At 46.6% G+C, this 24,349-nt stretch overlaps 1 protein-coding gene across 1 annotated transcript in view; it reads right to left on the bottom strand.

Annotated features, from left to right (window-relative positions):
• Positions 1 to 19,774, bottom strand: part of gpc4 (glypican 4) — a 195,649-nt gene extending 175,875 nt beyond the window's left edge. Inside the window, exon 1 of the mRNA XM_080187977.1 lies at positions 19,338 to 19,774. Coding sequence (XP_080044103.1) covers positions 19,338 to 19,488 — 151 coding nt within the window. The 5' untranslated portion in view covers positions 19,489 to 19,774. The remainder of the gene's footprint in view (positions 1 to 19,337) is intronic.
• Between the last annotated feature and the right edge of the window lie 4,575 nt (positions 19,775 to 24,349).

Here is a 24,349-nt window from a genome sequence, read left to right as displayed (position 1 = left end):
GGCAAGTCACGGGGGTTACAGATAGTGCGACATGAACCCAAGATCCCTGTTGAGACCGTCCTCAGGTATGCGGAACTTGGCTATCATAGCCAAGTCATATGGAAATTATTGAACTGTCTTGCATATCTTTGATACAGTCCACGTTTCACAGGCACACAGGAGGGTAGTGAGTTTTGTTGCTGGGCTGATTGCTCAACATTCCCATAGTGGAGCAGAACTTGCCTTTGCTATTCTGCAGTTAACTTCTGTATCAATAGTCACTGCTTGGGAGAGAGTGCTGCCAAGACAAGTGAACTGGTCCACTGCCTGTTGTTTCTGCCTTTTGACTGTGATTATGGGTTCTGTGTACAGTGCACGAGGAGCAGGCTGGTGCATGACTTTGGTCTTTTAATGTTGACGGTGAGTCCAAAGTTGTCACAAGCCGTGGAAAATTTGTCCATACTGACTTGCATCTCTGGCTCTGAGCAAGCATACAGGGTGCAGTCATTGGCAAAGAGGAAGTTCCTCAGAACACAGTCTCTTTCACTTTGATTCCAGCAACACTGTCCTGGAAGGTATCATTTAGCATGACAGTAAACATCATGCTGAACAGTGTGGGTGCGAGCACACAGCCCTGTTTGACGCCATTGGTGACTGGAAATGCCTCAGAGGATTCTCCGCCATCCAGTACTCTGGCCATCATGCAACTGGTGTACCATCTGAGTTTGGGAGGGCAGCTGAACTTTGACATGATCCTCCACAAGCCTTGTCGGCTTACGGTGTTGAAGGCTTTCGCGAGGTCAAAGGTCGTGTAGAGCTCGTGATTCTGCTCCTGACACTTCTGAAGTTGGCGCGAACCAAAAATCATGTCATGTCAATAGTCCCACAACCTTTGCAGAAGCCACACTGTGACTCTGGAAGCAGGCCCAGTTCCCAGATGAGAGACCAGACGATTTAACAGGACTCTTGCAAGGGTTTTTCCTGTGATGGAGAGCAGCGAGATTCCTCGGTGTTTGTCGCATACTTGCCGTTTGTCCTTCCTCTTGTAGAGGTGTACGATGGAAGCATCTTTAAGTTCCTGAGGAATGGATCGATCCTTCCAAAAGGACTGGAACAACTTGGTGAGCTTCTCAATAAGTAGTGCAGGACCAGCAGCTTTATAGATCTCTGCAGGTATGGCATCTACCCCTGGGGCTTTGCCACTGGATAGTTGGCTGACAGCTTTCGTGACTTTGGCTACTACTGGTGGATCATCCACGGTGCTGTTGATATCAACCTGGGGAATCCTGTCTATTGCCTCATCGTTAATAGATGACGGTCAGTTGACGATGGCTTCAAAGTGTTCAGCCCATCTCTGCAGGATCTCAGCCTTCTCTGTAATGAGAGTTGTACCATCTGTACTCAGAGATTGAGATCTGGAGAGAATGCTGAGGGCTTCATAGAACTGTTTCAAGTTGTTTCTGTCAGCGTATCCCTGTATTTCATCTGCCTTGGCGCTCAGCCAGGCATCCTGCCTTTTATACCGTTTATTCTGGACTGTCCTGCGAGCACTGGTAGAAGCATTTTTTTTGGCAGCTGAAGGTGGGTCGTTCTGACTGACCTGATGAAGATGGAGCATTTCAACAAGTAGAGCCTGTATCTCCTCATTCTCATCAAACCAATCATGCTGCTTGCGGGTAGAGGGCCCGAGCATCTTCAGCACAGATGTATGGATAGCATCCCTGAAGCGTTCCCAGTCGTCTTCAGCGCTGCCTGTGAGGTGTAGGTCAGCAAGCTTGATTTCTAAGTCTTCAGCCAGTGCTGAAACTATGCTGGGGTTCTTTAGCTTGGCCGCATTGATTCTTTTTATAACCTTGCTTCCTTGCGGTCACCTCTTGGGTCTGATGCGGAGACTCATTTTGGAGACAATGAGCCTGTGATCTGTCCAGCAGTCAGCACCACACATGGCCTTGGTCACTCTGACATCCTGCCTACCTTTTCTCCTGACAATTATACAGTCAATAAGATGCCAATGCTTACAGCAGGGGTGCATCCAGGAGGTCTTGTTCCAGACGGAAGGTTGTGTTGGTGATGAGGTCGTGTGCTCCACAGGTCTTCGTTAGGAGTAGGCTGTTACTGTTACACTTGTCCACTTCGTGCCTCCCAATGACTCCCTGTCAGGTTGCAGAGTCACACCCTACTCTTTCATTGAAATCGCCAAGCAAGATCAGCTTGTCAGTACTGCTCACTGCTGACAGTAGAACGTCTAGTTCTTCGTAGAACTTGTCTTTCATTTCGTCCGTGTTGTTCATTGTGGGGAAATAGGCGCTGAACAGGGTGGCTTGACTTCTGTTCTGTAGCGGAAGCTGTAATGTCATAAGCCGGTCGTTCACACCCTTGGGTACACTATCAAGTTTTTGAACAAGGTTATTCCTGATGGCGACTGTAGCTCCAGCATCACAACGCTCATCGCTGCCGCAACTGCTCCAGAAAAAAGTGTATCCACCTCCAATTTCAGTCAACTGACCTAAGTTGGCAAGACGAGTTTCGCTGAGGGCTGCAATGTCAATGTTGTATCTTGCAAGCTCTCTGGCAACTAAGGCTGTTCTTCTCTCTGGTCTGTCTGCTGTAGGGTTGTCCAAAAGCATTGGCACTTGGAACGTGCACATGGCGAGAGGTGTCATCTTGTTTTATTGTTTGTTCAACCACAAGATGGGATCCACACCAGCCGCAGTAAACTGGCCAGGGAGTAGTGAAGTAGGCAATGTTTGGGGCACCTTTTCTAGCCCCTTCCTTATTCTATGGAGGTGAGCAATGTGTTCCTGCAGAGAACTGCTCAGTCACCCAGTAGATGCCAAGTTCCACTGTTGCTTCAGTCATAGAACATAACAGCGCAGTACAGGCCCTTCAGCCCTCGATGTTGCGCTGACCAGTGGAACCAATCTAATGGCCCTCTAACCTAAACTATTCCAATGTTATCCATATGCCTATCCACTGACCATTTGAACGCCCTTAAAGTTGGCGAGTCCACAACTGCTGCAGGCAGGGCATTCCACGCCCTTACTACCCTCTGAGTAAAGAACCTACCTCTGACATCCATCCTATAATTATCACCCCTCAATTTAAAGCTATGAAGGGCCTGTTCTGCACTGTAATGTTCTATGTCCCCTTGTGTTAGCCATCACCATCTGAGGTAAAAGGCTCTCACTGTCCACCCTATCCAATCCTTTGATCATCTTGTATGCCTCAAATCAGGTCACCTCGTAACCTTCTTCTTTCTAACGAAAATAACCTCAAGTCCGTCAGCCTTTCCTCACAAGACCTTCCCACCATACCAGGCAACATCCTGGTAAACCTCCTCTACACCCTTTCCAATGCCTCCACAACTTTCTTATAATGCGGCGACCAGAACTGTACGCAATATTCCAAGTGAAAAACGGTCAGCGAGAAACGACCATTGGACCCCAGCTGCCTGTGTGCAGGTCCGTGACTACAGCTCCCAGTGTATCCGCACCTGCTGCTTCGTCGCTCGCCCATCGCCACAGGACTTCAAGGGTTGAACAGGATGATGATGATGATGACGATGATGGTGTTGAAACTAGCGCATGATTTGGATTAAAGTGAGGGAGAGTTGCGCAGCGTCAGCCTCACTCTCTCTTCCCAATGCCCATCTAGATCCAGTGATAAGACAAGAGTCAAGACAGCTGGAAGCGGGACTAGGCGCAGTGGATGATCAGGACGTCTTCTACGTCTTGTCCTGCTCTTCATGTTCCATGACACTTGCAGAGACTGCCTTCCTGACCGTTGGACCTTCCATTGGTCTCGACCACTCAATCTAACGGACTCTGTCTCCACATGCTGGAATAGATAACTCCCTATCTCACCAAGGGTTGAGACCCATCGGTTACCCTCTCCTGGTTTAGCCGGCTTGTTGAGGCCGTTGCCTGGGGTGTGGCCTCTGTCTCATGCAAATAGCTACAGGGAGCCACAGGTGAGAGCTGAGTGCCAGGTGGGAACAAAAGATGGACAAACTGCTCTGAAAGATCACGACATGTTCCCCCAAAAGGTACTACCCCTCCCTGACATCCCATACACGCCAAACAAAAAAAAAAAGAGGTAGACAAAAGACTGATAGCTATAGGCCGGTTAGCTGAACTTCTGTAGTAGGAAAAATGCTTGAATCCATCAAGGAAGAAGCAGCAAGACATCTGGATGTAAATTGTTCCATTAGTCAGAAGCAGCATGGGTCCATGAAGGGAAGGTCATGTTTGACTAATTTGGTGGAATTGTTTGAGAATATTACATGTGCAGTGGATAATGGGGAATCTGCGGATGTGATCTATCTGAATTTCCACAAGACATTTGACAAAGTGCTGCACCAAAGACTGCTACATAAGATAAAGGTGCATGGTGTTATGGGTAATGTATTAACATGGATAGAGGATTGGTTAAACTAACAGAAAGCAAAGAGTGGGGTAAATGGATGTTTTTCTGGTTGGCAATCAGTGATTAGTGGTGTGCCTCAGGGATCAGTGTTGGGATTGCAATTGTTTACGATTTACATAGATGATTTGGGGTTGGGGACCAGGTGTAGTGTGTCAAAATTCACAGATGACACTAAGATGAGTGGCAGAGCAAAGTGTGCAGAGGACACAAAGTCTGCAAAGGGATACAGATAGTCTAAGTGAGTGGGTGAGGATCTGGCAGATAAAGTACAATGTTGGTAAATGTGAGGTCATCCATTTTGGTCGGAATAACAGCAAAATGATTTTTTTTAAAAATTGCAGCCTGCTGCTATGCAGAGGGACCTGGGTGTCCTTGTGAAAGAATCACAAGGAGTTGGTTTGCAGGTGCAGCAGGTAATTAAGAAGGCAAATGGAATTTTGTCCTTCATTGCTAGAGCGATGGAGTTAAAAACAGTGAGGTTATGCTGCAGCTGTATAAGGTGCTGGTGAGGCCAAACCTGGAGTACTGTGTACAGTTTTAGTCCCCTTACTTGAGAAAGGATATACTGGCACTGGAGGGGGTGCAGGGGAGATTCACTAGGTTGTTTCCGGAGTTGAGAGGGTTGGCTTATGAGGAGGGACTGAGTAGACTGGGGCTATGCACATTGGAATTCAGAAGAATGAGGGCAAATCATATAGTAACATAAAAGATTATGAAGGGAATAGATAAGATAGAAGCAGGGAAGCTGTTTCAACTGGCAGGCATGGCTCAAAACAAAAGGGAGCAGATTTAAAAGAATAAAGAATGTTACAGCACAGGAACAGGCCCTTTTGCCCTCCAAGCTTGCATCAACCATGCCACCCGACTGAATTAAAACGCCCCCCTCCCCTCCCTTCCGGGGACCATATCCCTCTATTCCCATCTTATTCATGTATTTGTCAAGGCATCCCTTCAAAGTCACTACTGTATCTGCTTCCACTATCTCTCCCAGCAACATGTTCCAGGCACCCATCTACCTCGTACGTTCCTTTAAACCTTGCCCCTCGCACCTTAAACCTATGACCCCTAGTAACTGACTCTTCCACCCTGGGAAAAAGCTTCTGATCGTCCACTCTGTCCATGCCTCTCATAATCTTGTAGACTTCTATTAGGTCGCCCCTCAACCTCCGCTGTTCCAATGAGAACAAACCAAGTTTCCCCAACCTCTCCTCATAGCCAATGCCCTCCATACCAGGCAACATCCTGGTAAATCTTTTCTGTACCCTCTCCAAAGCCTCCACATCCTTCTGGTCGTGTGGTGACCAGAATTAAACACTATATTGCAGGTGCAACCTGACTAAAGTTCTATAAAGCTGCAACATGACTTGCCAATTTTTAAACTCGGTGCCCCAGCCAATGAAGACAAGCATGCCGTATGCCTTCTTGACTACCTTCTCCACCTGCATTGCCACTTTTAGTGACCTGCGAACCTGTACACCCAGATCCCTTTGTCTTTCAATAATCCTAAGGGTTCTGCCATTTACTGTATATTTCCTATCTGTATTAGACCTTCCAAAATGCATTCTCACATTTGTCCAGATTAAACTCCATCTGCCATCTCTCCGCCCAAGTCTCCAACTGATCTATATCCTGCTGTACCCTCTGTGTCCTCCTCGCTATCCACAAACCCACCAACCTTTGTGTCACCCACAAGCTTGCTAATCAATCCAGTTACATTTTCCTCAAAATCGTTTATATATATATATTACGAACAGCAAAGGTCCCAGCACTGATCCCTGAGGAACACTGCTCGTCACAGCCCTCCATTCAGAAATGCACCCTTCCATGGCTACCCTCTCTCTCCTTTGACAGAGCCAGTTTTGTATCCACCTTGCCAGCTCACCTCTGATTCCGTGCGACTTCACCTTCTGCACCAGACTGCCACGAGGGACCTTGTCAAAGGCCTTACTGAAGTCCATGTAGACAACATCCACTGCCCTACCCTCATCAATCATCTTCATCACTTCCTCAAAAAAACTCAATCCAGTTCGTGAGACATGACGTCTCCGTTACAAAACCACGTTGCCTCTCACTAATACGTCCACTTATTTCCAAGTGGGAATAAATCCTGTCTCCAAGAATCCTCTCCAATAATTTCCCTACCACTGATGTAAGGCTCACTGGCTTGTAATTACCTGGATTATTCTTGTTATCCTCCTTAAAGAAAGGACATTGGCTATTCTCCAATCCTCTGGGACCTCCCCTGTAAGAAGGCTCACAACACCAGGTTAAAGTCCAACAGGTTGTTGTTGTAAGACTTCTTACTGTGTTTACCCCAGTCCGACGCTGGCATCTCCATATCTGACCTCCCCTATAGTCAGTGAGGATACAAAGATTTCTCTCAAGGCACCAGCAATTTCCTCCTTTGCCTCTGTCAATATTCTAGGGTATATCCCGTCGGCCCTGGGAACTTGTCTATCTTAATATTTCTCAAGAACCCCAAGACCACCTCCTTTTTGATCTCAACATGACTCAAACTATCTACACATCCTATCCCAGACTCATCATCCACCAAGTCCTTCTCTTTGGTGAATACTGAAGCAAAGTACTCATTTAATACCTTGCCCAATTCCTCTGGCTCCACCCACAGATTCCCCCCCTTGTCCTTGAGTGGGCCAACCATCTCCCTGGCTACCCTTTTGCTCTTTACACATGTATAAAGAGCCTTGGGATTTTCCTTAATCCAGCTGGCCAATGCTTCGTGATGCCTTTTAGCCCTCGTTACTCCTTGCTTAAGTTTCTTTCTACTTTCCTTGTATTCCACACTTGCTTCATGTGTACCCTGAGTTGGGGAGGAACTTCGTCGCACAAAGGGTTGTGAATCTGTGGAGCCAAGTCCACGAAAAGATCAGCCGTGATCTTATTGAGTGATGGAGCAGGCTCGAAAGGCCAGATGGCCCAACTCTGCTCCTGGTTCTTATTTATGTTCTTATTATGACCCTTTCCAAGGCCAGCACATCCTTCCTTTGATACGGGGCTTAAAACTGCTCATAATGCTCCAAATGGGATTTGACCAGAGCCTTATACAGCCTCAGAAGTACATAAGAACTAGGAGCAGGAGTAGGCCATCTAGCCCTTCGAGCCTGCCCCGCCATTCAATAAGATCATGACTGATCCGAAGTGGATCAGCTCTACTTTCCCGCTTTCTCCCCATAACCCTTAATTCCTCTATCAGAAACCTATCTAACCATGACTTAAATATATTCAGCAAGGTAGCCTCCACCACTTCAATGGGCAGAGAATTCCAGAGATTCACCACCCTTTGAGTGAAGAAGTTCCTCCTCAACTCCGTTCTGAACTGCTCCCCCCTTATAGAAACATATAAGATGATTAGAGGTTTAGATAGGGTGGATGGTGATAGCCTGTTTCCTCGGATGGAGAAAGCTAGCACGAGGGGGCATGGCTTTAAATTAAGGGGGGGTAGTTATAGGACGGATGTCAGGGGCAGGTTCTTTACCCAGAGGGTGGTGAGGGACTGGAATGCCCTGCCTGCTGCAGTTGTAAATGCGCCTAGTTTGGGGGCGTTTAAGAGATTGGTTTATGGACGAAAAGGGATTGGTTTAGATTAGTGGGTCAATGTTTTTTTTTAAAAATAAGACTGGTCGGCGCAACATTGTGGGCCGAAGGGCCTGTTCCGCGCTGTAATGTTCTATGTTCTATGTTGAGGTGGTTGCTGTGGTACGTCAGAACTGTCAATCAATGTGTCAAATGCCATACCCTGTTCTTCTGAGAAGATCTTTCAGCGTCTGTTGCGATCCGCCTCATCTGAGCAGATCCTGTGTATACAGAGGGCTTGTCTGTAGGGGATGGCTTCTTTAACGTGTTTAGGGTGGAAGCTGGAGAAGTGGAGCATCATGAGGGTATCTGTGGGCTTGCGGTAAAATGAAGTGCTGAGGTGACTGTCCTTGATGGAAATGCATGTGTCCAAGAACGCAACTGATTCCGAAGAGTAGACCGTGGTGAGTCTGATGGTGGGATGGAACTTGTTGACGTCATCATATAGTTGTTTCAGTGATTGTTCACCATGAGTCCAAAAGGAAGAAAATATCATCAACGTATCCGGTATATAGTATCGGTTGAAGGTCTTGTGCGGTGAAGAGGTCTTGTTCAAACCTGTGCATAAAGATGTTGGCATATTGAGGTGTGAATTTGGTCCCCGCAGCTGTTCTGTGTATCTGGATGAAGAGCTGGTTGCTGAAGATGAATAGGTTGTGGTCCAGGATGAAGCGGATGAGTCATAAAATTGCATCTGGAGATTGGCAGTTGTCAGCGCTGAGTACTGAGGCAATTGCAGCAATGCCATCGTCATGGGGGATGCTGGTGTAGTGTGCCGAGACATCCACTGTGACGAGGAGTGTCCCTGGTTCAAGTGCTCCATGAGTGCTGAGTTTCTGTATGAAGTCCGTAGCGTCACGACAGAAGCTGGGGGTTCTTTGTACAATGGGTTTCAGGATGCCCTCGACGTAGCTGGAAAGGTTCTCACACAGGGTCCCACTGCAATGGGATGGCCAGATGTGTTGGTCTTGTATACCTTCAGGAGGCAGTAGAGATCTCCAACACGGGGAATACATGGGATGAGAGCACGGAGGGTGCTCTGAAGGTCCAGATCAAAGGTCTTGATCAATCTGTTGAGTTGTTGGGGGTGTCCTTCGGTCAGATCTGCGGGTAACTGTCTGTAATGTTCCTCGTTGTTCAGTTGTCAGTACACTTCTTTGCAGTAATCCGTTCTGTTCAGTACAACGATGGCTCCTCTTTTGTCTGCCGGTTTGATGACCATGTTGCTGTTGGTCTTGAGCACGCAGATGGCATTGCGTTGTGCTTGGGTAATGTTTGGGGCCATCTTGTGAGCGCAGCTAATGAATTTGGCATTGACGCACCTCCTGACAGCTGGGGCATACATGTCGAGTCGAGGGCAGCGGCCTTCCAGAGTCCAATTCAACTGTTTCCTCTTCGATCGCTGCACTACAGATTTCGGTTGGCTGTCTCATTGTGTTCAGTTGACCTCATGGGGTTTGTGGAAGAGCTCCTGCAGCCTCATTCACCGGATGAATTCCTCTACGTCTGCTGCGAGACCGATGGGGTCCATTTTGTGGTGGGGCAGAAATTGAGCCCTCGGCTGAGAACTTCGATTTCATCTGGTTAAAGTATGTAGTCCGACAAGTTGACAATGGGCTTCCCTGCGGTGGTACTGTTTTTTGCTGTGATACCAGGGGAGGCTTGGTTGCTGCTGGTGGTAATGCCGAATTTCTCAAGTTTCCTGTTCTTGGCTTGCATATAGATGGCGTAGTTCCTTTGTCTCATCTGCTTGACAATATTTCACAGCTGGTTTGCGCCCTGAGCGCAAGTTGAGAATATGGATTCTATCTTGGTTTCCAGGATGCAGCGTTTGCTGTAGAACTGGTGTATGAGGTGGTTGAGGAGTGAGAGAGAGGTGCAATGGCAAAGTCTCTCAGCGTAATCTGTGTTGTAGGTTGACCTGGATGGGTTTGTGATCCATAGTCCTTGCGGAACCTTGTCTGCTTTCTTGCACCTCTGTCAAAATTTGATGTCTGTGTTGATATGCGCGATCTTCTTGGGGATCCTCTCCACTTGGAGCCGGCAGTTTGTGGTGTCGATGGTAGCCATGATGTGGAGATGCTGACGTTGGACTGGGATAAGCACGGTAAGAAGTCTCTCAAAACCAGGTTAAAGTCCAACAAGTTTATTTGGCAGGATTAGCTGAGTACCCTGTCTCCATTCAGTGTTTCTACCTTTAAGACTTGATTACCTGTAAAGACTCGCATTCCAACCATTATATTGTAAATTGAGTTTGTGTCTTTATATGCCCTGATTGTGAACTGAAATCCCACTTACCTGATGAAGGAGCGACGCTCTGAAAGCTAGTGGCTTATACTAGCCAAGAAACCTGCTGGACTTTAACCTGGTGTTGTAAAACTTCTTACTCTGTTTACTGCAGTCCAATGCTGGCATCTCCACATCATGGCTAACAGTAATACTAACGGTATTCCACAGGGATCAGTTCTGGGACCTTTGTTGCTCGTAGTACAGACAAATGATTTGAAGGAAAATGTAACTGGTCTGATTAGTAAATTCGCAGATGACACAAAAATTAGTGGAGTTGCAGATAGAGAAGAGGATTGTCAGCAGATACAGCAGATATAGATTGTTTGGAGGCTTGGCCAAAGAAATGGCAGATGGTGTTTAATCTGGACAAACGTAAATTAGTGCATTTTGGAAGATCCAATACATGTGGAAATTGTATAGTAAATGAGAGCCCTTCAGAGTATTGAAAGATAGATCTGGGCATATATGTGCACCAGTGAAAGTGGCAACGCAGGTGGATAAAGTAGTCAAGAAGGCATACAGCATGCTTATTTTCATCAGTCAGGGCATTGAATATAAAAATTGGCAGGTCATGCTGTAGCCACACAGAACCTCAGTTAGGCTCATTTGGAAAATTGTACACAATTCTGGTCAAACAACCCGAAGGATATGGAGGCTTTGGAGAAAGTACTGAAGAGCTTTATCAGATGTTGCCTGGTCTAGAGGATATTGGCTATGGGGTGAGGTTGGATAAACTCGGTTTGTTCTCACTGGAATGACAGAAGTTGACAGACAACCTGTTAGAGATTTACAAGATTATGAGTGGCATGGACAGAGTGGATAGTCAGATGCTCTTTCCTAGGGTAGAAAGGTCAAATACTAAAGGACATAGGTTTAAGTTGCATGGGGAAAGGTTTAGAGGAGATGTGCAAGGCAAGTTTTTTTTTCCCCCCACAGAGGATGGTGAATGTCTGGGGCTATCTGGGGAGGTGGTGGGAGCAGGTATGATTGCAGCATTTAGAGGGCATGAATAGGATGGGAATGGAATGGTACGGACTCTGTAGATGCATACCGTTTTAGTTTAGGCAGGCATCATAATCAGTGCAGGTTTGGAGGGCCAATAGGCCCATTCCTGTGCTGTACTGTTCTTTGTTCTAATCACACAATGCCAGAAGATCACAACCATTAACCTCAGCTTGTGCAATTAATTCATTTAATTTGTGCCAAATATGATGTGCATTTAAGTAAAGAGACATTGATTTTAGCTTTTTACCCATTATTTCCTCCTTTTGACTCTATTTACTACTTTTTTTAATGTTTGTACACTGTGTCACTTGTCACTTTCTGGATATCGTTACCTAAATAGCTGCTTTGCAATGTCCTTCTGCTATAAGGCACATTGGTAGGAGCTGTTTACATGCCACTAAAGTGTACTCAATTTATGTCCACAGTGGGTAAACCTAATTAGCACTAATGTTGTGGAGCATAAATTTTTGACATGTGTAGAAGATGGGTTTCCAACTAAGCATCAGACTACTGAGAGGTCGGGAGATTCTTCCCGCTTAGAAAGGATAGCAGGACTACAGGACAGAGCCTTAAGATAAGTGGGGGGCAGTTTAGATCAGAGTTGAGGAGGAACTTCTTCACTCAAAGGGCGGTGAATCTCTGGAATTCTCTGCCTGAAGTGGTGGAGGCTACCTCGCTAAATATATTTAAGACACGGGTAGATAGGTTTCTGATAGACAGGGGAATTAAGGGTTATGGGGAGAAAGCGGGAAAGTGGAACTGAGCCACTTCAGATCAGCCATGATCTTACTGAATGGTGGGGCAGGCTCGAAGGGCTAGATGGCCGACTCCTGCTCCTATTTCTTATATACTTTAGATTTAGTATTGCAGAATGAGAGAGTTAATTAATAACTTGTGGCAAAGGAGCGATTAGGAAATAATATGATGGAATTTTACATCAAGTTTGAAAGTGATATTGTTTATTCTGAAACTTGTGTCCTAAATCTGAACAAACGAAATGTTAAAGATATGAAGCAAGTTGGTTTTCAAGGATTTGACAATTATTTGAAGATTTGGTGGTATTCAAAATATTACTGTAGGTCTGCAACTGTTATACATTTAAGCGGTTGCATGATGGCATTAAAAGCCTATCACATGATTTGATGGTGCTGTCATTAGGGTGCTTCACAGGTTCCTGTTTAGTTTCAATTTCTACTCGACACAGGTAACATCTCCAGCAATAAGCCTGTGTTCTTATTTTAATCTTTGTGTACAAGCCATATGTTTTTCCTTTTTGTTCAAAATCCACTATCCCTAACATGCAAACTCAACACAGACAATCACCCAAGGCTAGAATTAAACCCACGTCCCTGACACTAAGGTAGTAGTGCTAACCACTGTACCACCATGCCACTCTAGATTCCCTTCTGGATCTTCTCTCCTTGTCCCAAAAAAAAAAGGTCTGAGAAAACCCAGCTCTTAAATACAAGCTTCGATGCGCATCCCGTGGTCTCAACTGACACAATGCAAACCTGGTATATTCTTAAAGAGACTTGTGTTTCTAACATTGTCACCTGAGTGTCCCTGCTCTTGGGTCATGAGAAGCTTGCATACAACTGTAGCAAGCAATTAGGGAGGCAGATGATACTCCCATCAAAAGGGAAATTGAGTATAGAGATAAAGAGGTTTTGCTGTAATGGTAAAGGGCCTTGATGAGACCACAACCAGAGTATTCTGGGCAGTCTTGGTCTCTGTCTAAGGACGGATATTTTTCACCATGAAGGGATTTTCACCAGACTAATCATAAAAATTGACTGATTATGAGATCAAGAATACTGGTCCTGTATTCTCTACACTTTCAAAGAATGAAGGCTAATCCCATTGAAACATACAAAATTCTTACAGGGTGTGATGGGGTAGGTGTGGATGAGATGTTTCTCCTGGCTCACGAGTCTAGAACCAGGACACAAGTCTCAGAAAGAGAGACAAGTAACATAAGGGTGCGATGAGAAGGAATTTCTTCAGCCAGAGGTGGTGAGTCTTAGGAATTCTCTACCCCAAAGAGCTGTGAAAGCTCAATCATTGATTCTTGCTGTGCTTAATCTGATTTCTGGATAGTAATGACATCAAAGGATATGGGGACAGTGGGGGAAAATGGCATTGGGGTACATGATCAATCATGATCTGTTTCAACAGCAGAGCAGGCTTGATGGCCAAATGGTCTACTCCTGTTCCTCTTTACCATGTTTGTACAGTTACTGTCCAACCATCAATTGCTGCAGCAATTTTTTTTTAAATTGCACCTGTATCACGCAAACCAGCCTCCATTGACTCTGTCTACATTTACCGCTGCCTTGCCAAAGCAGCCATCATTATCAATGATTTTCTATGCATTGAAAGTATGTTTTCTATCCACTTAGCAACATCACCCTGGATCCTGTGAGATTTAACCTTATACAACAACCTACCATGCTGTACCTTGCTAAAGTCCACGTAGGCAACATCAACTGCACTGCCCTCATCTACCTTCTTGGTTACCCCTTCAAAAAAACTAAAATCAAATTTGTAAGACATGATTTTCCACTCACAAAACCATGCTGACTGAACTAAATCAGTTCTTGTGTCTCTAAATGCCTGTAGATCCTGTCTCTCAAAATACCTTCCAACAACTTAACCACTGCAAATGCAAGGCTCATTGGCCTGTAGTTCCCAGGCTTTACCCTCAATTGCTTGATTCAGTTTGCACTATAAAGCGTACTCAACTCTGCACTGTAAAATTGAGTCGGCTGTCACTGATAACTTGGGAATGTTGGGCAAAGTTAATTTCAGGTGTGGACGACCAGCTCATTTAGACAGGGCAGTACAGACGACATGCTTGTGTGAAAAATGTTACCAAGGTTGATTTTTCTTTGTTTCTTCCCACAGTCCAAAAGATGGGCTAGATGGCCTACTCCTGCTCCTATTTCTTATGTTCTTATGTTCTTATATGCAGGTTAGGCAAACTGACCGTGCTAAATTCTCCCTCAGTGCACCCGAACAGGTGCCGGAATGTGGTGACTTGGGAATTTGCACAGTGGCTTCATTGCAGTGAGAATGTAAGCCTACTTGTGACTAATAAATAAACTTTACTTTCAAAAAGGAGCTAGCTGCCTGAATTCAAAAACAACCCTCAGCCTCTATCCCAGTAAAACTATGGAGCTGCCTTGGTACAGGCAGCAGCAGAACTGGCCTATGTTGACAGCAGCCGAGACGCAATTCAATGCTCACAACATTCTGAAATTTTTTTGCAATTCAGTCATGCATTTTTGTTATTGTTGAAAGTGCTGTGGAATTACACAGCATAAGTTGAAGACCTTGGTGGTCCCTGAAGGACTCAAGCAAAATAGCCAGGTCCTTTGTTCATGGGGAGAATGCAACCCATTTGGCTATTCAAACAAGAAATAAAGCAACAGGCCTGGAAAAGGAGGGAAGAGAAAGAGAGATGAAACAGAAAAGGAGAAAGTAGTTTGGGCTTAATTACATTCACCAGCATTTCCTCCAGCCAGCTACAGATGAAAAATTTCTTGCTTAAATGCTTTATGATGAATGTAAAGATGCAGAGATTAAACATGTTTGAACTCATCTGTACACTTTTGAAACTGCCAAGCAGATTTGTCCACAAATGCCCCAAACTAGCACCAATAAAACTGGCTGAATTGAAAAACAAATGACTTGCAAACACCGAGTATATCTGAACAATCTGTAATGATTAAGTTTTGTTTTACTTGGCTCAACAATCTAGGAATTTAGAGGGATTCCCATGCACTGAGAGCATACCACTGGCAAAAATCACATGCAGCATTCCATATGTGTGTTGGTACAATCCAGGGACAACTACTGTGTCTGTTTAAGCCAGTCTTCCTTACAATGTCAGAAGAAACAAAATAAAGGGGTAGGTTAACAATCTAAAGACACGCTGCTCAATGCTCAGATTTTCATTAAGGTTTTTTCTGTTAGTATTCATTCCATTTCAAAATATCAGTTAAAAATTGGCATGGGTAACAATCATACACAAACACAGGTATATTCAACAGCAGAGATACCTCAATGCATCACATACACAAAAGTGACACTCATGTAAACTCTTCCCCCCTGCAACCTCACCTACCCCGCCATCCCTGGAGGAGTTGAAGTTGCCAAGCATGAGTCAGGTCAAGTTAAACTCACTCCAAGGAAAACGCTTCACCCTCTTCCTTGTGTATTCTCAACATCAAAATTGATCAACTACAGACAATATTTGGCTCAGTCAACCAGCTCACTTGTCATTGCAAAGCTCAAGAAGCATCATTTTCTTTCAACTTACAATTAGAAACAGCCGATAGATGTTGTTACACAGAAAGGAAAATCAGCTATAAAATCCAATACAAAGCAACACGAAAGGAGGGATTGGAATCTGCAGCCACACCACCCGGCCCATAATGCGACAGAAAAATGGGGTAACAGGCCTCCTCTTCCCTTACCTGTAGAGTCACCCTCACTTTACTCGGGCAGAACAAAGGGAAAGAAAACAACAGCCTGGGAATCTATATACTCAGCATAAGAACTGGAAGTACCTTGTTTCACTCCTTGAACCAGATCTCGCTGACCACCATCTTCAATGTCACAGCCTTCACCCCACCCTACCACAACCCAACAAGCCATGAACTCACCCCCAGGTTCTTCTCCCCCTCCCCCGCACCACTGAATAGCTAGACATCCCACCCTCCTTTGCTTCCACAGACCATCATATTCTCACCCACTCACCAGTACTACCACTTCCTCCCACCCCTGCCTTCAGTCCCAACCCTTCAGACCTCCCTCCATCCCAATTTCCCTCTGCTCCCCAACTTCTCATCCCCACCTCCCCTGATGAGCAGCCCCCGAATTCTCTGAACTCACCCCCCCCATGGTGCCCAGCCCACAAATCTTCCCCCGCATGGCACCCCTCTCCCAAACCTCTCCCCCACGATGGTGCCCTGCCCCCAATCTTCTCCTCTCCCCCAATCATAGAACATTACAGCACAGGACAAGCCCTTTGGCCCTCGATGTTGTGCTGAGCTATGTCTAACCCAAAATCAAGCTATCCCACACCCTATCATTACGGTGTGTTCCATGTGCCTATCCAATAACCGCTTGAAAGTTCCTAAAGTGTACAACTCCACTATCACAGCAGGCAGTCCATTCCACACCCCAACCACTCCGAGTAAAGAATCTACCTCAGACATCCCTCCTATATCTCCCACCATGAACCTTATAGTTTTGCCCCGTAGTAACAGCTACATCCACCCGAGGAAATAGTCTTTGAACATCCACTCTATCTATCCCCCTTATCATCTTATAAACTTCTATTAAGTCGCCTCTCATCCTCCTCTGCTCCAAAGAGAAAAGCCCCAGCTCCCTCAACCTTTCCTCATAAGATCTCCAAACCAGGCAGCATCCTGCTAAATCTCCTCTGCACTCTCTCCAATGCTTCCACATCCTTTTTATAGTGAGGTGACCAGAACTGAGCACAATACTCTAAATGTGGTCTCACCAACGTCCAGTACAGTTGCAGCATAACCCCACGACTCAAACTCTAACCCCCTGTTAATAAACACTAACATACTATAAGCCTTCTTCACAGCTCCATCCGCTTGAGTAGCAACCTTCAGAGATCTGTGGATATGAACCCCAAGATCTCTCTGTTCCTCCACATTACTCAGAACCCTGCCGTTGACCCTGTATTTCACATTCAAGTTTGTCCTACCAAAATGAATCACCTCACACTTATCAGGGTTCAACTCCATCTGCCACTTTTTGGCCCAACTCTGTATCCTATCAATGTCTCTTTGCAGCCTGCAAGAGCCCGCCACCTCATCCACTACTCCACCAATCTTGGTATCATCAGCAAATTTACTGACCCACCCTTCAGCCCCCTCTTCCAAGTCATTGCTAAAAATCACAAATAGCAGAGGACTCAGCACTGACCCCTGTGGTACACCGCTGGTAACTGGCCTCCAGTCTGAAAATTTTCCCTCCACCACCACCCTCTGTCTTCTACGAGACAGCCGGTTACTTATACAATCGGCCAAATTTCCTTCTATCCCACACCTCCTTACTTTGTTTGAGCCTACCATGGAGGGCCTTATCAAACACCTGACTAAAATCCATCTATACGACATCAACTATTCTACCTTCATCTACACACTTAGTTACCTCCTCAAAGAATTAAAGCAAATTTGTGAGGCAAGACTTACTCCTCACGAAACTGTGCTGACTATCCCGCATTAAGCTGCATCTTTCGAAATGGTCGTAAATCCTATCCCTCAGGACCTTTTCCATTAACTTACCAACTACTAAAATAAGACTAACTGGTCTATGATTACCAGGATCATTCCTATTTCCTTTCTTGAACAGAGGAACAACATTCGCCACTCTCTAGTCCTCTGGCACTATCCCCGTGGTTTATTTGTAGCAAAAGCCGCAAGCTTTCGGGACAGCCTGTCCTTTCGTCAGGTGGCTGGGTGTTGCTTTTGCTACAAATAAACCTGTTTGGACTCTAAACTGGTGTTGTGGGATTTCTTTCTGTTTTACCCAAGTCCAACGCCAGCATCTCCACGTCATGATAATCCCCGTGGACAGTGAGGACCCAAAGATCAAAGCTAAAGAACATAAGAACATAAGAACTAGGAGCAGGAGTAGGCCATCAAGCCCTTCGAGCCTGCCCCGCCATTCAATAAGATCACGGCTGATCTGAAGTGGCTCAGTTCCACTTTCCCGCTCCACAATTTCAAGACTCCACAACTTCAAGACTCCACAATTTCATCCCTTGCCTCCCAAAGTATCCTAGGATGTGTCCTATTCGACCCAGGGGACTTATCGACCCTCAGGTTTTTCAAAATTGCTAATACATCTTCCCTCAGAACATTTAGCTTCTCCGTCCTATCAGCCTGTATCACACACTCATCCTCAGAAACATGGCCCCTCTCCTTAGTGAGCACTGAAGTATTCATTCAACACCTATCTCTTCTGACTCCATGCACAAATTCCCACTACTATTCTTGACCGGCCCGAGCCTCACCCTGGTCATTCTTTTATTTCTCACAAAAGAGTAAAAAGCCTTGGGGTTTTCTTTAATCCGACCCGCCAAGGACTTCTCATGCCCCCTCCTAGCTCTCCTAAGACCTTTTTTTAACTCATTCCTTGCTACCTTGTAACTCTCAAGCGACCCAACTGAACCTTATTCTCTCCCCCCCCAACCCCCACACTCCCCCCGCCCACCCCCCGGCGCCCCCACACTCCCCTCCTCCACCCCCCGGCGTCCCCACACTCCCCTCCTCCACCCCCCCCGGCGTCCCCACACTCCCCCCCCCCTCCACCACCCCCCGGCGTCCCCACACTCCCCCCCCCCCCCACCACCCCCCGGCGTCCCCACACTCCCCCCCCCCCTCCTCCACCCCCCGGCGTCCCCACACTCCCCCCCCCCCTCCTCCACCCCCCGGCGTCCCCACACTCCCCCCCCCCCCTCCTCCACCCCCCGGCGTCCCCACACTCCCCCCCCCCCTCCTCCACCCCCCGGCGTCCCCACACTCCCCCCCCCCCTCCTCCACCCCCCGGCGTCCCCACACTCCCCCCCCCCCTCCTCCACCCCCCGGCGTCCCCACACTCCCCCCCCCTCCTCCACCCCCCGGCGTCCCCACACTCCCCCCGCCCACCCCCCGGCGTCCCCACACTCCCCTCCTCCACCCCCCGGCGTCCCCACACTCCCCCCCCTCCTCCACCCCCCGGCGTCCCCACACTCCCCCCGCCCCCCCTCCTCCACCCCCCGGCGTCCCCACACTCCCCCCCCCCCTCCTCCACCCCCCGGCGTCCCCACACTCCCCTCCTCCACCCCCCGGCGTCCCCACACTCCCCCCCACTCCCCCCCCTCGGTGCCCCATTCTCCCCCTGTCCAATGTCCACCATTCTCCACCCCTACGCCGATCTTTCTCCCCGCAGACCTGGCTGGACTTTGCCCCGCACCTCCCGCCGATGCCCTTTGCCTCCCTCCTCCTGGCCCCGTCACTTACCCTCCGTCTCCTGCGGGGGGGAGTTACTGTGGCCCAAAGCCTTCGGGCTGTGAACTTTCAACAACTCGGAGCAGCTTCGACTCTGGAGCTGGGAACAAGCGGAGCCGCAGAGCAGGAGCAGGGCCAGAGCGCACACAGGGAGGGGGGACATGATGAGAGGCCAGGCCGAGGAGCCGGGGGGTCGCCCCTCCAGCCTGACCGGGAACCGGCCTGCGAGCGGCTCACAAAGAGCGGCAGCAACACGCGGCCGGGAGCCGGGAACGGGAGCTCAGCACCGCCGCTAAACACTCAAAGAGCCCGGCTCCATCCGCTCAGTGCCCCCACCTAAAAAGCCACAAGGTACCGGGCCGAGTCCGGGACTCGCTCTGGGTCGGGGGAGGGGGGGGGGTTGATCCCGGGCAGAGCCGCTCAAATCCGCTCCAACTTCCCAACTTTGTCCCGCGGCCCCGACTCCCAGGATAAACTTCCCTGCACACCCATTGGTCAACTCACAACGTCAATCTCACAGCTATCTCCGCTAATTGGATAAAGGAGGCGTGGGGGTGGAGCCACAATAAAAGTTAATGAATGAAAGTGGGCGATAAAGAAACTCATTCACAATGTGGCAACCTGAGAGAGAGAGAGAAATGAACACTGTAAAATACTCACAGGTAAAGCTGCCACAGGACAAAATGCTCACTTGTAAATGCCATTCATTCACAATGTGGCAACCAGAGGGAGAGAGAGAGCGACAGAGTGAGAAAGTAACATTGTAAAATAAGCACAAGTAAAGCTGCCACTTTCAATCTGCTCTAATGTATTGAAAATAAACACTGCGGATGCTGGAATCTGAAACAAAAACAAAAAAAGCTGGAAAATCTCAGCAGTTCTGGCAGCATCTGTGGAGCCAGAACAAATGATGTGGAGATGCTGGTGTTGGACTGGGGTAAACACAGTAAGAAGTCTCACATTAACCTGGTGTTGTGACACTTCTTATTGAGCTAGAATAAAGCCAATGTTAAGAGGCAGAATGACTGTTCGTCAGCTATCCTGTTTTGGTCTCCTATGCATTAGGGAATGAAACACGTTCGCTTAGTCCACAAGGATGATTTGATGTATTATTGTCACATGTATTAACAAGAAACAATACTTTTCACTGTTTGTCACATGTATTAACAGTGAAAAGTATTGTTTCTTGTGCGCTATTCAGACAAAGCATACCATTCATAGCGGGGGAAATGAAAGAATGCAGAATGTAGTGTTACAGTCATAGTTAGGGTGTAGCGAAAGATCAACTTAATTCAAGGTAAGTCCATGCAAAAGTCTGACAGTAACAGAGAAGAAGCTGTTCTCGAGTCGTTTGTTAAGTGACCTCAGACTTTTGTATCCTTTTCCCGAAGGATGAAGAGGGAAGAGAGAATGTTCGGGATAAGTGGGATTCTTAATTATGCTAGCTGCTTTGCTGAGGCATCGGGAAGTGTAGACAGAGTCAATGGATGGGTGGCTGATTTGCATGGTGAATTGGGCTACGACCCTTTGTAGTTCCTTGCTGTCTTGGGCAGAGCAGGAGCCCATACCAAGCCATACAACCTGAAAGAATGCTTTTTATGGTGCATCTGTAAAAGTTGGTGAGAGTCGTAGCTCACATGCCAAGTTTCCTTAGTCTTCTGAGAAAGTAGAGGCGTTGGTGGGCTTTCTTAACTATAATGTCGGCATTGGGAGACCAGGACAGGTTGCTGGTAATCTGGACACCTAAAAACTTAAAACTCTCAACCCTTTCTACTTTGTCCCCATTGATGTAGACAGGGGCATGTTCTCTTTTATGCTTCCTGAAGTTGATGACAATCTCCTTCGTTTTGACATTGAGGGAGAGATTATTGTTGCCACACCAGTTCACTAGATTGTCCTTCTCATTCCTGTACTTTGTCTTGTCATTGTTTGAGATCTGACCCACTATGGTGATGTCATCAGCAAAATTGAAAATCGAATTCGAGAGGAATTTGGCCGCATAGTCATAGGTGTATTGGGAGTATATTACGGGGCTGAGAGCACAGCCTTGTGGGCACTAGCGTTGAGGATTATCGTGGAGGAAATGTTACCTATTCTTACTGATTGTGGTCCGTGAGTTTGGAAGTTCAGGATTCAGTCGCAGAGGGAGGTGCCGAGGCCCAGCCCAAGGAGTTTGAAGATGAGTTGTGTGGGAACAATAGTGTTGAAGGCTGAACTGTAGTCAATAAATAGGAGTCTGACATTGGTGTCCTTGTTATCTAGGTGTTCCAGAATTGAGTGCAGGGCCAGGGAAATGGTATCTGCTGTGTACCTGTTGCAGCAGTAACCCCAACCTTCCTTTCTCTGGCCATTTCACTTCACTACTTTGTTCTCCAGCTCACATTCTGTCCTCAGTCTGATTTGATTTGATTTATTATTGTCGCATGTATTAACATACAGTGAAAAATATTGTTTCTTGCACGCTATACAGACAAAACATACCATTCATAGAGAAGGAAACAAGAGACTGCAGAATATAGTATTACTGTCATAGTTAGATGTAGAAAAAGTTCAACTTAATGCAAGGTAAGTCCATTCAAGAAAGCAGCAGGGAAGAAGCTGTTCCTGAGTCCGTTGGCACGTGACCTCAGACTTTTGTACCTTTTTCCGAAAGGAAGAAAGTGGAAGAGAGAATATCCGGGGTGCGTGGGGTCCTTAATTATGCTGGCTGCTTTGTTGAAGCAACGGGAAGTGTAGACAGAGTCAATGGATGGAAGGTTGGTTTGTGTGATGGATTGGGCAACATTCACGACCTTTTGTATTTCCTTGCAGTCTTGGGTAGAGCAGGAGCCATACCAAGCTGTGATACAACCAGAAAGAATGCTTTTCAGAAGAATGAAAGTGTACTGCTGTCTTACAGGGAAGCCCAACACAACATTAAAGTGCAGCAATTCAGATTCCAATTAGGCATTTAACAGCCTTTTGGACTCAACATCGATTTCAACAACTTCAGACCATGAACTCTCCAAATGCCAATCTGTATCTTGTTCTCATGTTTTGTTTCAAATAGCATAACTTTTATTCTGCTATTAGTACCTACTCTGGGCCAAAGTTTTGTTCCTTTAGTACTGCCATGTACGGGAAAGTTTTTTGGACCAATACATTGAGGAAACAACTGGGGGACAAGGTGTTTTTTTTTACTAACTGGAGAACAAGGCATCCTAAATTGGATATGGTGTAATGAGAAAGGAATAATTGTCAATTTAGTTGTGTGGTTTTCCTTGGGGTGAGCAGCCATATGATAGAATTCTTCATCAAGATAGACAGTGACGTAGTTGTTTCGGAGATTAGGATCCTGAATCTTAATAAGAACATAAGAAATAGGAGCAGGAGTAGGCCATCTAGCCCCTCGAGCCTGCCCTGCCATTCAATAAGATCATGGCTGATCTGAAGTGAATCAGTTCCACTTTCCCGCTTTTGCTCCATAACCCTTAATTCCCTTGTCTATCAGAACTCTATCTAACTGTGACTTAAATATATTCAACGAGGTAGCCTCCACCACTTCAATGGGCAGAGAATTCCAGAGATTCACCACCCTTTGAGTGAAGAAATTCCTCCTCGACACCGTTCTAAACTGCCCCCTCACCCTTATTTTGAGGCTGTGCCCTCCAGTTCCGCTATCCTTTCTAAGTGGGAAGAATCTCTCTACCTCCACCCTATCCATCCCCTTCATTATCTTGTAAGTCTCTATAAGATCCCCCCTTAGCCTTCTAAACTCTAACGAGTACAGACCTAGTCTATTCAATCTCTCTTCATAAGCTAACCCCCTCATCGGTATCAGCCTGGTGAACCTTCTCTGTACTCCCCCCAAGACCAATATATCCTTTAGCAAATACGGGGACCGAAACTGCAGGAGCAGGGTTATCCCGCTGTAATTATAAGGGCCTTGGTTGTTTACTCAGAAGGAACACTTCAAAATGCAGCTAATGAAAATACAACAAAACGTAATCCAACTTATAGATCAAAGAAAGGGTTTAATAAAGAAACATCATTACTCCAAACCTGGGGCCGCACCCTGGGCCACTCTAAGCTCCCCACAATTTTTGTTCCTTATTTATAGAGAATCAGCTGGTCAGCTGACTATTAAATCATTCTGTAATGGTTTACTTGGTCAGTTGACCCTTACATCTTGTTCCCATTGGTCACATTACATCCAGTCAAAGTAGTCACTGGTTACATTCTAACAGTCACACCTCGCATTTTGATACAGTTTTGGTCTTCTTATCTGAGGAAGAATGTTCTTGCTCTGGAGGGAGTGATTCCTGGGATGGCTGGACAAATACTAAGGTGAGAGGGGAGAGATACAAAATGGTCGAGAGGGGCAATTTTTTCACATAGAGAGTGGTGACTGTCTGGAACAAGCTGTCAGAGGTAGGTGTAGAGACAGGTACAATTTTGTCTTTTAAAACAGTTACAAGGTAAGATAGGTATAGAGAGATATGGGCCAAATGTGGGCAATTGGGACGAGCTGAGGGGTTTAAAAAAGGGGTGCCATGGACAAGTTGGGCTGAAGGGTCTGTTTCCATGCTGTAAACCTCTATGACTATGACATATTAGGAGATCAAGTTGGTTAGGATTGTATTCGCTGAGTTCAGAAGAATGGGGGGGAAATCTCATAGAAACCTATAAAATTCTAACAGAACTAGACAGGGTAGATACAAGAAAGATGCTCCAAATGGTAGGAGTGTCTATAACCAGATTCATAGTCTGGGTACACTGGGTATAGAATCATAGAATCCTTACAATGCAGAAGGAGTCCATTTGACGCATTGGGTCTGCACTGGCCACAATACCAGCCAGGCCCTATTCCCATAACCCCACATATTTACCCTGCTAATCCCACAGACACCAGGGTCAATACAGCATGGCCAATCAACTTTATCCACACATCTTTGGCCTGTGGGAGGAAACCAGAGCACCCAGAGGAAACCCACGCAGACACAGGGAGAATGTGCAGGCTCCACGCAAACAGTTACCCAAGGCTG

This window comes from Carcharhinus amblyrhynchos, chromosome 4, assembly GCF_965287045.1.
Source record: "Carcharhinus amblyrhynchos chromosome 4, sCarAmb.v2.hapA, whole genome shotgun sequence".
Classification (NCBI taxonomy): Eukaryota; Metazoa; Chordata; class Chondrichthyes; order Carcharhiniformes; family Carcharhinidae; genus Carcharhinus; species Carcharhinus amblyrhynchos.
Note: the sequence above shows the minus strand (reverse complement) of the source record. Positions and strands in the feature narration are given on the sequence as shown.